The sequence below is a fragment of the Merops nubicus genome, unplaced genomic scaffold (genome assembly GCF_000691845.1).
Source record: "Merops nubicus isolate BGI_N331 unplaced genomic scaffold, ASM69184v1 scaffold10941, whole genome shotgun sequence".
NCBI lineage: Eukaryota > Metazoa > Chordata > Aves > Coraciiformes > Meropidae > Merops > Merops nubicus.
Window position 1 is genome coordinate 9,852 of NW_008586348.1, and position 16,555 is coordinate 26,406.

At 42.4% G+C, this 16,555-nt stretch overlaps 1 protein-coding gene across 1 annotated transcript in view; it reads left to right on the forward strand.

Moving 5' to 3' along the window:
* Nucleotides 1-10,202, forward strand: part of MRPS31 (mitochondrial ribosomal protein S31) — an 18,119-nt gene extending 7,917 nt beyond the window's left edge. Inside the window, exons 4-6 of the mRNA XM_008948626.1 lie at nucleotides 526-596; nucleotides 4,658-4,801; nucleotides 9,991-10,202. Coding sequence (XP_008946874.1) covers nucleotides 526-596; nucleotides 4,658-4,801; nucleotides 9,991-10,202 — 427 coding nt within the window. The remainder of the gene's footprint in view (nucleotides 1-525; nucleotides 597-4,657; nucleotides 4,802-9,990) is intronic.
* The last annotated feature ends 6,353 nt before the right edge of the window (nucleotides 10,203-16,555 follow it).

The window sequence follows — 16,555 nt, forward strand, 5'->3', positions numbered from 1 at the left end:
ATACAGATATAGTTTGAGTGTCTGCCATATGGCAAAGAAGATGGCTGTGTAATCTTCCAAACAGGCTATTTATGTCATAAAGCAGGAATTGTTTGATTGAGCTGTTGCCTCTTCTCTTCCTGAATTGTGCAATATTTTTACAAGGAAAAAACCCAAATTACCAGATTCACTTTTTGGTTGCAACTGTGTAAAATTGCTTGGGTCCTGTGGTTTGATACTCTTTAGCTTTGTTCAGATTCTTAAATATTTCCATAAAAAAATGACTGCAAATATAATGCTTGATTTATGTTCATTCTTTCACATAGAGATGTTTTGAGAGTCTCTGTTACAGATGAGTGATAAAGTCATAAATACTTTCTCTGGTTAAAAGCCTGAGGATTTAGTGAGAGTAACCATCTCTTTTTTTTTTCCTCCAGAGATCTGTTAGTTCAGGAGAATATTTTGTGCTTTTAAATTTGTTATCTGGCAGCGTGCTGAAGTGTTGTGAAATACTAAATATTGTTTTTCTTTTTTTGTTTATAAAAGTCTCAAACGAGGAAGAAGGCTCAATATATTTGCTAAGGCTTCTCCAGAAACAGAAAATGCACTGAAAACAGGTTAGTGGAAATTTTAATAATGAAAAACACAGTGAAGCCAGGTTCTGAATTTTTAGAATATTGGGAGATTCACTGTTGTGAAGGAGATTTGTGATCTGTTAATAAATCTGAAAGCAGAAAGTTATCAAAAAAACTCTGAACTTTAATGTAACTGATTGTTAGTAAACAAAACTTCCATGCAGTGTGATAGATTAATGTTTTCTGTATTAATCAAGAGATTTTGTCACTGAAATGAAGGTTAAAACTGGCTTTTTTTGTTATTAAGACCAGTCTTTCTTCTGTGAGTGCAAAACTAGCCTAGAGAATGGGTATATTGGCTCCAGTGGCTTATTTGGTCAAGTTGCAAAGCTGACACATTCATTTTATGGCAAAGAAACACGAGGCTGTGACCCCAGGGAAACAAGTGTGCCCTACAGGTGGCTGTGGGCATAGGCAGGGCAGGAAGAAAAACCACCAAGACCATGAATTTGGTTGCTTTGTGGCCTTCTCTTGCTTAGTGTTGTATATACAGCTTGAAAGATCCTGTAAGTGGCTGACAAACAATGCCTTACTTTACCTGCTTTTAAGCTCTTTATGCATGTTTAGAATCAGAATGGTTTGGGTTGGAAGGGACCTCTAAAGGTCATCTAGTCCAACCCCCTGCAGGGAGCAGGGACATCTTTAACTAGAGCAGGTTGCTCAGAGCCCTGTCCAACCTGACCTTAAGTGTTTCCCAGGCAGGGACATCTACCACCTCTCTGGGCAATTTGTGCCACTGTTTCACCATCCTCAGTGTAAAACCTGCTTCTTCTATCTAGTCTAAATCTCCCCTTTTTTAGTTTAAAACCATTACCCCTTGTCCTATCACAAAGGGCCCTGCCAAAAAGACTATGCCCATCTTTCTTATGCACCCCCTTTAAGTATTGAAAGCCTGCAATAAAGTCTCCCTCTCCTCCAGGCTGAACAACCCCAACTCAGCCTTTCTTCACAGGAGAGGTGTTCCAGCCCTCAGGTCGTTTTTGTGCCCACTCTGGAGCTGGACACTGCTCCAGGTGGGGCCTCACCAGAGCAGAGTGGAACAGCAGAATCTCCTCCCTTCACCTGCTGGCCTTGCTCTTTTTTTGAGAAGTTGGTTGGCCTTCTGGGCTGCAAGTGCACATTCCCTGCTCACGTTCAGTTTTTCCCCCACCAGTACCCCCAAATCCTTCACAGGGCTGCTCGCAATCCCTTCATCCCCCAGCCTGTCCTGATTCTGGGGGTTTCCCTGACCCAGGTGTGGGACCTTGCACTTGGCCTTGTTGAACCTCATGAGGTTGACGTGGGTTCACTTCTCAAGCTTGTCCAGGTCTCTCTGGATGGCATCCTGCTCCTCAGATGTGTCAACTGCACCACTCAGCTTGGTGTCACCTGCAGGTTTGCTGACAGTGCAGTCACTCCCACTGTGTTGTTGCTGAAGATACCAAGCAGTACTGGTGCCAATGAAGGACCTTGAGGGACACCACTGGTAACTGATCTCCATCTGGACTTTGAGCCTTTGACCACCATGGGTGTGTGATCATCCAGCCAGTTCCTTACCCACTAAATATACCTGCCAAAACTTGTGTAAGATCAAACAAACAAAACAGCACAGCAGGATAGTTTTGACCTATCTTCACATTCACTGAGTGGCACAGTGACTTAGAACTCTATATAAAGGCAGCAGTTGCAGAAGAAATAATATTCTTCTCTGATACCTTAGAAAATGATCTCTCCTTGTTTCCATTTCAAGAGCAGGACTGTTAGTTTTTGCCAGATTCCAGCAGAGTAGTGGTGTTTTTTTTTTCTTTACACTTGAAACTGCAGGGAGAAATTAATCTGTTTACTTAATTTCTTTAGTAAAAAGTCAGATAGTGCTATTTGCTTATTTTCCAGCAGCTATGAGCTTTCTGAATGCAGCTGCCTCTGTGGTAGACTATGAAAGTTGCTCATTAGGATGGAATTGAATTTCCTGCTTTTTAAGGCTGCCAATTTCCTTAAAGGCAGCCCATATTAAGTAAAAAAAAAAAAAATGAATGAATGATGTAGCATTTGTTTTTAGCTATCTTGAAAAAAAAGGGGATGTTCAAGTAACTGGTGTTTCAGTTGAATCAAATTTACTCAGGTAAAATGGTGATAATTTTTAACTTGTTTTTTTGCAGAAAGCAAAAAAATAACAAAAAAAAAAAGCACAAAGCAGACACAACAGTACATAGTAGTCACCCTAGATAAAAGTTGGTACACATTTTTTTTTTTTAACAGAAAACTGGAATGTGTACAAATTGTGCAAGAGAGCAAGTGGACTTTATTAGATCTGTAATTAGATATTAAGAAATAAGCTTCTTTCAGCTTTTTATGTGATATTTCCATTCTGGATTCCAGGTAACCTTGAGGAAACCTACAACACAGTGTAAGCCAGGAAGCTTATTACTTGGCTTGCTAACTAAGCCTGATGACAAAAATTCTTCTGCATTAGTCTTGGGAAATACCAGTGTGATACTTGATACCTTGATTCATTTCCTTTCACTTTCTTGGCTCATATTAGTGGAGATAATGAGTTTATACTTACATATGTTTATACATGACAGAAAAGCAAGTTCTGTGTTATGTATTGAATATTTATTTTGCAAACCTGTTAACTGGAAAGTAAATTGGCCTGCTGAAAAAATAGTCATAACTGTTAACATAAAGTATCAGTATTTTCTGTTTCACAGAGGTGAAATAGATTTATGATTTTTACTGTAAGTTTGAAATTATGAGTTCCTGCTGTCTTCTATTAAGAGATTTAGTAGTAGTGCATTATTAGAAGTTATTCTTTAAGATGTGGACAATAATTTCCTTCTGGTATGGTTTCTCATGTTGGCTTTTATCTCTATTTTATTCCTGCCTCCAGCCCTCAATCGAAGTAGGCAACTAGGGATTATAGTTCTGGAAACTTCCCTGCTAAGTGAGAAATAACTTGAAAAAGTAGCTTCTGATTTAACACAAAAAATGAAACCACTTTTGAGTATGTGAAAACACTTTTCAGTATGTAAAAGTACTGTTTGCCCTTTCCTTTGGTTTTTTTCTTAAAGGAGAGGGGAGACATATTTCTTTTTTTAAAGTCCAGTTGAGTTTTAAGCCACTGAGCCAAAGATCAAATTTTATCTTAGTTTCAAATACTTAAACTTACAAGTAGTGAAATAATAGCTGATTGGCCATTATCCACTTAAAATGAACTGTAACATTTGAATTCACATCAAGATCTCTGTTCTGAGGAGCTTTGGGTGAATTGATAACAGGGAGAGACAAGAAAACAAAGGGGAGCACAACTGAGGCCAGCTCATGAGACAGCAGCAGCCCGAGGCACTGCCAGTGGTTCCTCCCTGTCCTGTGGTAACAGCTTGTTCTCTTCACTTCAGTGATGCATCCAGCCTGGGCTCATGACCAGTTCTCCTGGGTGGAGGGGATGAACTTCTTAAGAGCAACTCTGCTGCTGTGCAAATACACTGTGATTTAAAAAATTAAAGAATTGTATACATCAGGAAAGATGTATCCCTAAAAGGACTGTTTGGCTTTGGGAGAAGAATGGGAAATTGGAATTTACCAAGCTGCAGAGGCAAAAACCAGGATGCTGATGACTGTTGAGGAAGGGATTGACATCATTTGTAGACTGAGTTGTCTTCTTGAAGGAGAGTATAGTTGTGAAGTACCTGAAAACTCCTGTAGTAAGCAAGAGTCCTGTAGCAGAATGCACCAGTCAAGTTCAGAGTTTGTTGTGTGCACAATTTGTGAAGACAAAAAGGAGGAAAAGATTGTGGAAAAAGTTAAATTTCTGCTCCATGTGAAAGGCTTAAAAATAAATTGTCCCCTAGGAGTTCAGAATATGTTTTTACCAGACATCTGAGAATTTAATGGGCTTCCATTTCAACAGACAATTCTTTGAGAAAGGTGATGCTGGCATCTGAGGTAGAAAAATTTGGACAGCTGAAAGTATTAGTGTCTGTAAAGGTGAATGCTGAGGGACTTTGGTTTAGCTGGTGAGAAGTTCTTGGCACGCTGACAGATTGACAACATTTCTTTTTTAGTATCTTTGCCAACAATTTGGGATCTGGAGTTTGCAAAGGAGATTGCAGCAATAACTGCACAGCCTCCCCGAAATGGTTTTGAGGAGATGATCCAGTGGACAAAAGAAGGAATACTGTGGGAGTACCCCATTGACAACGAAGCTGGTAGGTGAACTGTGAACTTTTATTGTCTATGTTTATCTTTTTTTGAGAATTGGAGCATGTTCTGACCTTTAGCTGTTTTATCATAGTGTTTCAGCTATGAGTCATGCTCAGTAAACAAATAGCAATCCTTGATAGTAAACAAATGTAACTTTGCAACTGTCCCAAATCAGAGATGCTTCAGATGACCTTAATTCTGGCACTCTTCAGGTGAAGTCCTGCAGGTGGTTTGGCTGCTCTGAGGACCAGCTGCTGCCAGAAAAGGGGAGAACTCCCTCCCTCCCTCCGCCCTGCTGCTTTCAACACCCAAAGACCATTCAAATCTATTACATAATATCTTTTACTGTGCAACTTCTTCAAAGAAGCTTCTAGCAGAGGATGGGGAATGCTGAAACTGCTGTGAGTGGTTTCTAATGCTGATTCTGTTCTTTGGTGTGGCTTGCAGGCCGAGTGGCTAGCTGGATCCTGATCAGCTCTCTGCCAGTCCCCTGTCTGAGCCAGCTGAGTGGCAAACAGTTGTTTGCTCCCTTTGTTCTATCTGTTTCATAAGAATAAGCAGTCACTACTCTGGGCCTCTATCTTAACCAGACATCTTTGTGCAGGCTATTTACTTTTATTACCATTTTGTATTGTTTTTTTTTTAAAAAAAAAAAGCTCTCTGTGAAGTTAAGCCAGCAGAGAGAGAGAGTGAATGTTAAGGAAGGGAAGAACAACTACACAAAGTAAGTGTACACTTCAGGAAAGGGGACTTCATAACTTCAGGGAGAGCTTGGCTGTGGTTTTTTTTAAAAGACTTTAAAGACATCAAACAGAACGACTTTAGAATGATTCAGTCACTGAAAGCAAAACAGGTTAGTATCTGAAGCTGGGAGTCTTTGAAAATCTGTCCTATACTGAGTTGCAAATTGCATAATGTGGTTCATTGTTTCTTAATGTTTATTCTCATCCCATTTTGGCAGTTTCTTCACAGAATTTAATCGCTGCTGCCAGAATTGATCTGTTCCATCATGTAGAAATGCGAGCATGCTCTAGTCATGTTTTTGCAAGCTGAAAACCACTGTGGCCAGTGGGTTTTGTGTTGTTGTAATGTGGCTGGAACCCTGCTGTCTGGGGCACTAAGTGGACCAGGCGTCTTTGGTGGCCAAGGGTTTTTCTGTTGCAGCAACGTGGCCGGAACTCTGCTGTCTGGGATGGGCTGGAGAATGGACAAAGGGTCTTTACATATCCTCAAACAAGAATCTGTATTGATTTGTCCACAAAGTCTAGTCATGTGGAAAATTCCAGTGATGTGTTCCAAAACCTATCACCTCTCAGGTTGAAATATCAAGTCAATGAATTCCATCCTATCAAACTGCCAGGCAGAGGCTGTTCAGTCAGAGCACAGTTCAAAGCATGAAAACCTCACTCCAGTTCTATCAGTGTAATGTAGTTTCAGTGAATGCAACAGACAGATGCCCCTTCCTGCTGTTAATTTTGCAGTGTGGTAAGTCATCTCACACAATAGGAGAGGGAGCTTTTTCTGTGTCAAGAAATGTGTCACTTTTCTTTTATGCTACAAGCACATGGCTTTAAAAACGTAAGCATAATTCCATTTTCTATTGAGAAAGCAGAGAGACTCAACTTTTAGCATTATGAAAGCCTTTAAATGAAATTAAAAAACCCAAACAAACCCTTATAACTGTTTTCCTTTGTTCTGGAGCATCTCTGGTGTTCTCGTTCGAGTGCTTTACAAGGCACTGTGCTGTGCTTTGAGGCATCAGGGCAAAATCATTATATTTAAAGCTTCTCTGGCCTTGGTGTGAGCATCTGAAGACAGGGCTAGATGTGCTGGCTTGCTGCAGTAGCCAGCAGCTCTCTTCCCCCACTGCCCTGTTGTCTGCTCCTGCCTGCATGTCCTTTCCCTCGTCTGATGCAGCTAAAGTCACTGTTAGGCTGAAAACCACCTTTCTTTCTCTCCATCTCCCTCACCTCTGATTAAATTTTACCAGATTAGCAAACCATTAGTGTAGCTTCTCACTCCTTCCTTCTTGTCTCTTCTACTCTGTGACTTGCCGTGGCAAAAAGTTTGGGAACATGTTGATTTCTACCCCTTTAAAAAAATTCTGTGCATTTATTCCTTGACTCAAGTCCTGAGGAGGGCAGTCAGCTCTTCTACTCTGTGACTTGCCATGGCAAAAAGTTTGGGAAAATGTTGATTTCTGCCCCTTTAAAAAATTCTGTGCATTTGACTCAAGTCCTGAGGAGGGCAGTCATCAAAAAGAACAGTGCAGATTATTGGTGCTACTTTGATCTAGCTCCTCATTCTGAGGAGCAAATGCTTTGGGAGGACCAGAGATTGTTACAGCAGAAATGACAGACAATGGAAGTCTGAGAAGATCAATGCCTTAATTGCCTCTGATGGCTCCTGTAAGCAGAAGTTCACCAAGTCCTCTTCTGACTGTTTTGCTGAGATGCTGTTCCAGGCAGAGCAGCATTGGATCAGTTTGCCAAGAGAGGTGTCAGAAGTTACACAACTGTTGCAGGGGAGGATCTAAATCTGGGTCTGTTGTAGGGATGTCCTGTAAGAGTATGATTTATTATATTCTGAAAATCATAGAATTATAGAATGGTTTGTGTTGGAAGGGAACTTTAAAAATCATCTAGTCCAACCCCCTTGCTATGGACAGGGACATCTTTCACTAGATCAGGGTGCTTGGTCATCTTTATATATTTTATATAGTGTTGATGACATAAAATATATATATATATGTATTTTATGTCATCAACACTCCCTATAAGGATGGACATCTGCATTTGAGATGTCATCCTTAAGACAAGGTTGGTCATGTCTTGGCAGAGTTAGTTTTAGCCAGAGAAACTACCCAGGCCACGTAGCATGTAGGGGATTGGAAACAGGGTATTGAGAGTGGGTGGATTCTTGCTTTGAGGTTGATAAAATCCTCTACTTTAGACTCCCAGCATGCATGTTTTCAAATTAGGTTTCTAAGGGCAGTGCAAGAGAGGCTGAGGAACAGGCTTGTTCTTCCCCTGCAGCAGGAGTTGCAGCTTGCTGGGGCTGGGGGGAGTCATGCAAGCCTATCTCATCTAATCAGTTCCCACCAGAAGTCTCAGCCTCTGATGCTCTGGGCAATTGTGGTCTCTTTTTGTGATCCACACTTTGCTTTTTTGAGGACTGAAATATGTGGTCTAACTGAAATGCTTGGAGTTAACACTTCATCCCCAAACTGTCTGTCGTGTCTTTGACAAGGAGATCAAAATGCATGATGTAGTATTTCCTTCTGACCTGCAGTTTTGTGAGGCTATCAGTTATTTAGTTTCTTTTAGGTTGGAGGTGAAAATTGGTGAAATTAAGAATGAGATATAGTTTCTCCTGATACCCTGTATCTATCCCCAAAAGAAGAGCATGCAGAAGGGCAAATACTACTGTCAGCATTATTCAGATTCTTTCAGTAGTGGGTTTATTAGTTTAGTTCTCTTGCACTTTTGTAGCCAGCAAAAATATGGAAATCTGGAAAAGATGTTGGCTTCTGAAGACAACCAGCAGCATCTAGGTACAGTGAGATTCCACCTTCCCTTGGTGGGAGAAAGTCAGTGTAGGGGGCATGGTAGAAGGATCATCTCTGTGCTTCTCTTCAGTGGCCTCAGGTCTCCAAGCAGGAATACACCTTCTGAGGCTGATGTGACCTTTTATTTTTTCCCTTTAAAAATAAAGGAAAGAGAGCTTCTGAAGATGATGTGCTTTCTCTTTCAAGGACAAGGGAAATAAATGTGGCATGTAGCTGGCATTAATGCACTCAAAGATTTCTAGGAAAAATCTGTGGAACAATCACCATCTCCTTCACCTATTGCAGCACCTAAAGTTTAAGATGGGAAAGAAATCATGTGAGCTTAATGAATAGAAGCTGAGAGACTTTTCCATCCCAGAGATGTGCATCATTTCTTTTGAAACTGTAGAAGCTTTAAGGCAGGAGGAAGCCTTGGACTGACATAATTAACTCAGTTTTAATACTCCTGATTTAATGGTGTCAAATAATATATCATATCCTAGCTAGCAGAGAAAAAACATGTACACTAATAGTGTAGATTCCCACTTTTGTCATCTGGAAATGTTCATATTTGTTATTTTTGTCTAATAACAGATTATTACTTAAAGGTGCAAATGTCATTTACAAATCTGTAGCAAACTGGGATCAAATGAAAATGTTCATGTATTCCTAACTGAAGCAAAATCTAATGGCAAATCCTGGTTTGCCTTTGTTTTTTATCCCAGAATTGGGAACTGTGAGAGCAGCCTTTTTACTCTGTGTAAGGATTTGTGTTCTGAGTCTTCATCTGGTGTCCAGTAGCATCACAGTGTGAGCAACAGCAGAGGAAATCCACAGGACAGAGAAGAGAACTGACTGTAGGGTCTGAGCTGTGCTGGATTAGGGATCCACAGGGATTCCTGTCCACGTGTTCTGTGGATGCTTTTGAATGCATCATCTTCTGCACTGGTTAGAACTTACAAGTAGCAGCTGGTGAGATAGGGAACATTTTCATGTCAGTGTACACTCACAGGCTCAGAAAGTGTCAGAAGAACAATTTTTTTGTGCTCATTTGATAGCAATAAGATGTTAAAACTGTGGCTTGGAGTGAACATACTGTGTGTGATAGCTGTTCAGCATCAGGTATGTCATGAGGTTGCCTCAAGACAAGTTCATATTCTTTAATCCTCTGCAAAATTTAGGCAATCAGTGTTTTCTCAAAGAATTTAGGAAGAAAGTGTCCCCAATTTAAAAGGTAGCACCCATGATGAATCAAAATCTTCATGTATTTAACAGGTTTTTAAGAAAATAGATTTATTTTTTTTTTAATATTCCCCCTGCTTCTGCCCAGGCATCAACTTTCAATGGGATTACCAGCCAGAAATTGAAGTTAAATATTAAATATTCTTATAAAAGAGTCCACAGAATGGAACTAATGTGGTAGACAGGAGTATGATACGTTCTAACATTTTTTTTGTGTGGAGGGAGAAATTAATATCTTAAAATTCTGCAGTTTCTTCGTTTTCCCTGTGCACAGAGTATTAAAAGGCACAGAACCATTAATTTTACTAATTTAAGGTTATTTGCCAACTACATCCTTTCTTACTTTCTTAAATTTGCTTTTCTCCTGCGATAATAACTTTGTCATTTCTTTGTCCATCCTGTTAGGAATGGAGGATGATGCTGAATTTCATGAACACATCTTCCTGGACAAACACCTCGAAGGCTTTCCCAAGCAAGGACCCATTCGCCACTTCATGGAACTGGTCATCTGTGGGCTGTCCAAAAACCCATACCTCAGTGTCAAACAGAAGGTGGAACATATCGAGTGGTTTCAGAAGTATTTTGAGGAAAAAAAGGAATTTCTTCAAGAGATTTGAGTCTTGGGAAGGTGCTTAACTTTGAAATGAAAAATCATTCTGTCAAAGTGGATGGTTGCTTAGAATGGAATACTGTCAGGGCATAGTCATCATGAGACCTGGAGGTTGTATTTTATACAATAAACTGACAGGTTGTACTTCCATGTGAGTATGCCCATGTATATGTGGATGTTTTTTGACAGCAAAGGAAGGAAATTAAAAGTACAGCTGCTGTACAACATGCATTTAAAATTTAGTTTACCAATTTGAAATTAATCTTTTGACTGTACAAAACAATAGGTCTAAATCCACTTCTTGCACCCTTCACACTTGGTGTGTTTCTTGACAGGCTTGTTCATCTTTCCCATTCTGGAAAAGCTGCAATACTTTCATTTTTAAAATCTCCTGATACAGCTCTAATTTTGAAAAGCTGTTATGGAAATGGTAACAGTTCATTTTGCTAATTCATTCAATACTCTGGTATTTGAATGATATTCATCCTTTCTGTCCTCTTTTCACTAATTATTGGTTAATTTTAAAATCTTTGAATGAAATGCTTGTTAGTTCATCTGCTCCATGTGAGCCTGTTGTATTCCTGGGATGTGTGCATGGCATCCCACTGGTGAGTTACATAAAATAATACAGGGAGTCTCTCCTGCCATCCCATCCATCCATCCTGAAGCTTTTGACCAGCTTCCCATTGGTATTTGTTGTTTAAAAAAGGGTTGGTTGTCAAGTTAATTGATAAACAAGCAGTTTTCTGATTGCTGTGGTGCTGGGAGCTGAGGGACCATCTCCTACCTCTGCAGGGCCAGGAAGGACAGAGAGGACTTGACGTTGCTGATAAGAAGAGTTGTCTCCTGCAGGCTGCTGTCACATGATGCCTCTGCTGTTTTCTATCTAGTCCTCCTTGGTGAAGTACCTTCATACTTTCTAGATGATCCTTTAAATAAATGTGCATGGTCCTTTGTAGCTATTAAGCAATATATTTTACTTCAGTTAGCATTTGTTAGATTTTTGTCCAGAATTACTCACCTGGTCATTCCGAATCCTGGGTTAGGTTTTGCTGCTTAACTTCCCACAGCATTTCCAGCCTCCCCTACTGTGTTCTTCCTTGTCTCTCACATTCACTCCAAACACTAAGCTGTTGGCCCTATCAGTATGACCCTATCTTCTTCTCACACTTCCTTGTAACATGAGCAGGAGGAGGAACTTAGGAAATGCAGGTAAAACACTGGCTTCATAGGCAAACTGATTTTTAAGTCAGAATTAACAAGAAAGCAAATGAAAAATAAAGAGCTGGCCTTTTTCTAAGAGTTGGAATATTTTTGCTGTGTTCTGCTCATCCACAGGATGTGAGTTTGCCTACTCAGGCTATGGAAAGGAAAAAAGCAGCTTTTTGACTTTCTAGTGGTCTTTTTTGACTTGGTTTTTCTAGCAGAAAATTCTACAGAAATCTTCAGAGGCATCCTGGCTTTGGAATGGAGAGAGTGAGAATTATATCCAAGTACCTCCAGCTAGTTACTAGGATGGTTTTAGGCTTTGATACAATGCTGAGATAAGTTTTATTTCAAAAATACCATTCTTCCCAAATTTCTACCAAACTGTGGTGCACAGCCTGCACTCTGCTGCACTTCAAGCCTTTTCTCAAACAAGGTATGGTGGCTTTGAATTCACTGTGGGCTTTTAGAAATGGCTCTTCTGTGTATTTGCATCTAACCTGTGCTCTGATACAATAGACAGGGCACTCACAGGCTTGGCTCTTACCAGAAGAGGTTCAGGAGCATTAACTGTGTAGGAAAGTACTGAATTTCTCAGCCCTGGGAGCAAGGTGCATGCTATCATTTAAAGAGATTCATTAGGAGGTCAGTACTTCAACAAGCTCTTAACCAGAGCTCTTGGTGCTTAGGATCTTTGGAAAGCTGTAGTAATTCCTACTTAGGTGCTTAAATATAGATTTGAGAGTTAATACTAGGCAACAGGATTTGAATAATCAGACCTAGCTGCTCTTACATACAGGAGGCTTTACTGGGACTGCTCAAGACACATTGAGAGAGCCCCAAGTGGCATGAATTCTATGTGTGTGGGTTTTTTGGGGTGTACACTTCTTGGTAGTCCTCAAGGAGTAGGCTTGCAGGAATTTAAAGCATTGCTTACAGATTAGTCACTTAGAACTATAAAAATCACCCCTTTTCTTTTGCAGCCCAAAGGATAGAAGTTGTCTGCTGTTGTTCCAAGTGGAGCAGCTAGTGATGTCCACACTGGAGTTTGTGCTTTTCTGATGATGAATCATGTAACTGGTTAGGTGGTATTGCATGGAACTTAAGGGACTCAGCCTCAGGGTTTGTCCAAGGCAAAATAGTGTTTCTTACCTTCTGTGCTCTTAGTTCCTTCTTTATGCATGGAGCTAAGGTCTTGCTAATGTTGTGAATGATGCTCGTGGCTTCCCCAGGTTGGCTGCTGCACTGTGAAGAAGTCCAAGCTCCTTTTCATTACACCTGGTGGTTTCTATTTTCCACCTGCCTGGTGCTACCACAGCAGTTCCAGAGGTACCATCTGTCTCAGAGGTGATGGAGGCACTGGTGCAGGTAGAAGACCTGGCAGAGGGCAGCAACTCTGCATTGGCAGAGAGAGGGAGGAAAAGGGGGAATGCAGGGTGCCCATATGCCTTGTAAAGGTGTAATGGAGGAGTTCAAGGCCCAACATTTATTACCTGCCCATCTCTGTCCCTTAGACTGCTTTATTTCTGCTTCCAAAGGACTGATCTTGCCCTGCCCCACCAATGGTGGAACTGATTATCAAAGTCAAGTTAAATTCAAAGCACTTGCTCACAACCTGGTCTGAACCCAGCTCTGTGACTGCTCCCCCCTAACTGGACAGGTCAGAAATTAGGCTGGAAGAAAATCCAAGCTTCTTGGGGATGGTCCCTTACTCAAAGAGAAGCACAGGGGTGAGTAGGGTGAAAACCCTGTGAAAGGCTGAATGATTGATTGTGTTAACACAGGGGACCTCTGTGAGCTGTAGATGTTAGCCCCCTTGGGCTGTACACCAGCCCAAACCTTGTCTCTGACATCAGACAGCCCCCTTGATCTTCTCAAACCTATATGATGTGAGTGGTTTGATAGAAATCAAACTTGATGAAGCACTTTGTCACCTGCTATGGAGCAAGTGTGTGTGTTTGCTCACCAGTGTGGCATTAGGAAGAAGCTGGAGGAATGGTTGTGTGGCTTGCTTGCAGGATTATCTGTGCTGGGATTTCAGCCCTTGGTGTTAACCCTTACCAAGCAATTACACTGTGGCATTGCTGTGACCTGTGCCTGACAGGGTTTGTGCTCCTTGAGCACTTAGATGAGTGCTGAAAGAACTGCTGAAAGTGGCTTAATTTAACCCTTCTGACCTAGCAGTGAAGCTAAAACAAATGGGGTGAAGAGGGAGGAAGTGCATCCTCCCAAACCACAGGGATTTTTTGCTTAAACCATGTGTTTTTACATGAAGAGGTGCATTAAATATGTCCTGGAGTGCTACTCAGGTCCATTTTCTTCCAGAGATTAATAAAATTCCATCATGAAAATCGGTCCTCATTGGAAACTTGTGCTTTGATGAGAAGCCTGAAACATGATGGCATTTATACAAGGGGGGGCCATGGTATTGCTTTCAGTGAGGATCTAAAAGTAAATAGTCTCTTTTTAGTGGAATTTGTGAGGATGACTTACCAAAAAGGTGTGTGTGGGTAGAGAAGGATGGTCTCTGAGGTTGCAGGGCCTGGTTTTCACTGTGCACACACCTGTGGGTGCTTTGGAAATCCTGGTGGCCACTGCAGTGACGTCCAACAGGACACACAGCAAGGGTGGAAATCCCACCCTGCAGAGTGGCTGCAGCATTCTGGTCTCATGATCTCCACAAGATGTCAGTGTAGATTTATTTGATTAGATACACAACCCTTTTGCCGTTCCCCTCGGCAGATTAAAGCAAAAACTGTTCTAGGGCTGCACAATGGGTTTGATTGTGCTCTGGAATGTGTCACCCGTGGAGAAGCTCCATGGCAAGTGCTGGTGTCCCTGGAGGGGTGCGAGTGACACCCCAGAATGGGAGCAGAGCTCCTGGCAAAAAAGGGGCAACACTTCGTTCCTCTCAAAGTGCCCCACTCCCTCAGGGCCGAGCTGCATCTCTGTCATGTGCAGTGTTGTGCTTGTGCAATAAACTGCTCTACATTTTACTCAGGAAAAAAAAAGCTGGCAGCCTGGAGAAAAGCTAGAAGGGGCAGCCTGGGTGGCAGGAAGGATCTGAGGGTGGTTGGGTCAAGTCATGGGTTGGAGATGCTTGGCTGCTGGCACGTGGTACCCAAAGCTGCCTTTGTTCCTTTAGGTGCAGAAAGTGCTCTGGCGACGCCGAGCAGTGAGCTGGGACCTGCAGGGGAACCAGGACACAGCCTCCAACCCAGAGGAGTTCCCCTTTGCCTCTTGGCCTTTTGCATGGCAGCTGCTGCCTGCCAGAGAAACTCCCTGGTGCCTGTTGGTGTGAGTTCAGACAGGTGGCAGCAACAGAGCTCCCAGTTTTTCCCTGGAGGAGGATTCTGGAGCGGTGGCGTCGGGCAGTGGTGGTGGAGATGCAGACCCAAGCCCAGGCCTGGCCCCATGTGAAAGGGAGTTTTCCCAGCCAGGCTGGGCTTCTCCATGTCCTCTCCTGGGCCAGCTGGGGTTCCCCTGGGCTGTGAGCTCCTGGCTACTGTGGCTGTGGCAAGGAAAAGAGGCAGGATGGCCAGCAGCCACAGGGATGTTTCAGAGCCAGCTTCCCTCTCTTCTCCCCTGCAGCCCTTGATAATAGCCACGTTTCAGATTTCACTGGGGAAGTGGGGTGGGACATCAAGACTGATGTGGTGCTCAGCCCCATTCCCACCTTGCAGCAGGGAGAGGAAAGCAGCTGCCCTGTTTGCCTCATGGGCAACCATTTGCCCACTCAAATCTGCCTGAGAGGATCCCAGCCTCTGCCCAGTGTCTGCACTGTGAAGATCAGCTAGAGATGGGGATCCTTCTCCCCTTGGTGTGGTGTCACCCTGTTTGCCTCACGGGCAACCATTTGCCCACTTGAATCTGCCTGGGAGGATCCCAGCTTCTCCCCAGTGCTTGAATTGTGAAGATCAGCTAGAGAGGGGGATCCTTCTCCCCTTGGTGTGGTGTGCCAGCTCACCCTGGGCACAGCTGAGATGACTTTCTGGGGTCAAGGGGTTCCTGAGGAAGCACTTGTGTTTTCCTGCCCTCCATGCCACGGCAACCACTGGGCTCTACTTGACCAGTGGCCACACTGGAGGGTTTTTCCTATTTTTCTGCTGGCAGAGGGGTTTTGCCTCTTCAAGGGAGGATGCTCTGCAAAGCCAAGCAGTTCTCAAAGATAAGGATAAACTGATCTTTAGAGCTGATTTTTAAACAGAATGAATCCTAATGCTCAGCTCGCTGGATAAGGGAAAAGGTGCAAATAAAGCAGCCACCCAAATCTAAGGGCAAAGCTGTGAGCTGTTCCCCTGGTTAGCAATTCCCCCCTTAAATCAATGACATGTCTCCAGCAAATTGCCATTTTGGGTATCAGAAGACTTTATTGTGAACTCCCCCTAAGCCTCCCTGATGAGGGGATGTTTGGTTAGTGCTTTTCAAGGGTAAAAGTGGAACTGGAGGCACATACCAACAGCTGCTCCTAAAAACCTCCTGATCCCTTACACCAAGGTTTGTTCTATTATATCTATTATTTATCTATATCTATTATATCTATTAAATACAGTAGATATAAAACAGCAGCAAATACAAAATTGTTTCATAAAATGATTTTATAAAGCTGGATTTATAAACCCATGAGCTACGAGACAAAAAGAGGAGAGAATAAAAGGAAAGGGAGGAAAATAAGATAGAAGGAATACTTCAAGTTTAGACCAATTTTAAGCTGAAAATGATCATTTCAGCAGCATTGCCCTCAGTGTGATCAGAGGCTGTGTTTTGCTCAGAAAGGCCCTGTGACTGTTGAGTTTAAAACCCTTGGGAAGGTTGCTCTAGTGAAATCATTGGAAGTTACTTCCCCCACCACCCCCAAAAGCAAGTTAATATGGCAATTTTTTTAAAAAAAGGTTGTCTGAGGACAGTCAGAAGATACCCAGGCCTCAGTGTGGCAGTGCTGTATCAGATTGGCAGGGATGCTGAGCAGCAGGAGCCAGACCTGGGCTGTGCTGGCATCCTGAGGGTGTCAATCTCAACTTCTGATTGCTCCAAAATGCAAAGCAGCTGCCAGGCACCGTGAAAGGTTAGTTGCCTGAATTTGGGGCAGCACTCAGATGGGTTCCTCTGTCATTGCAGGCTGTGTGATTCACTGAGCAGAGTGGCAGGGGGGGG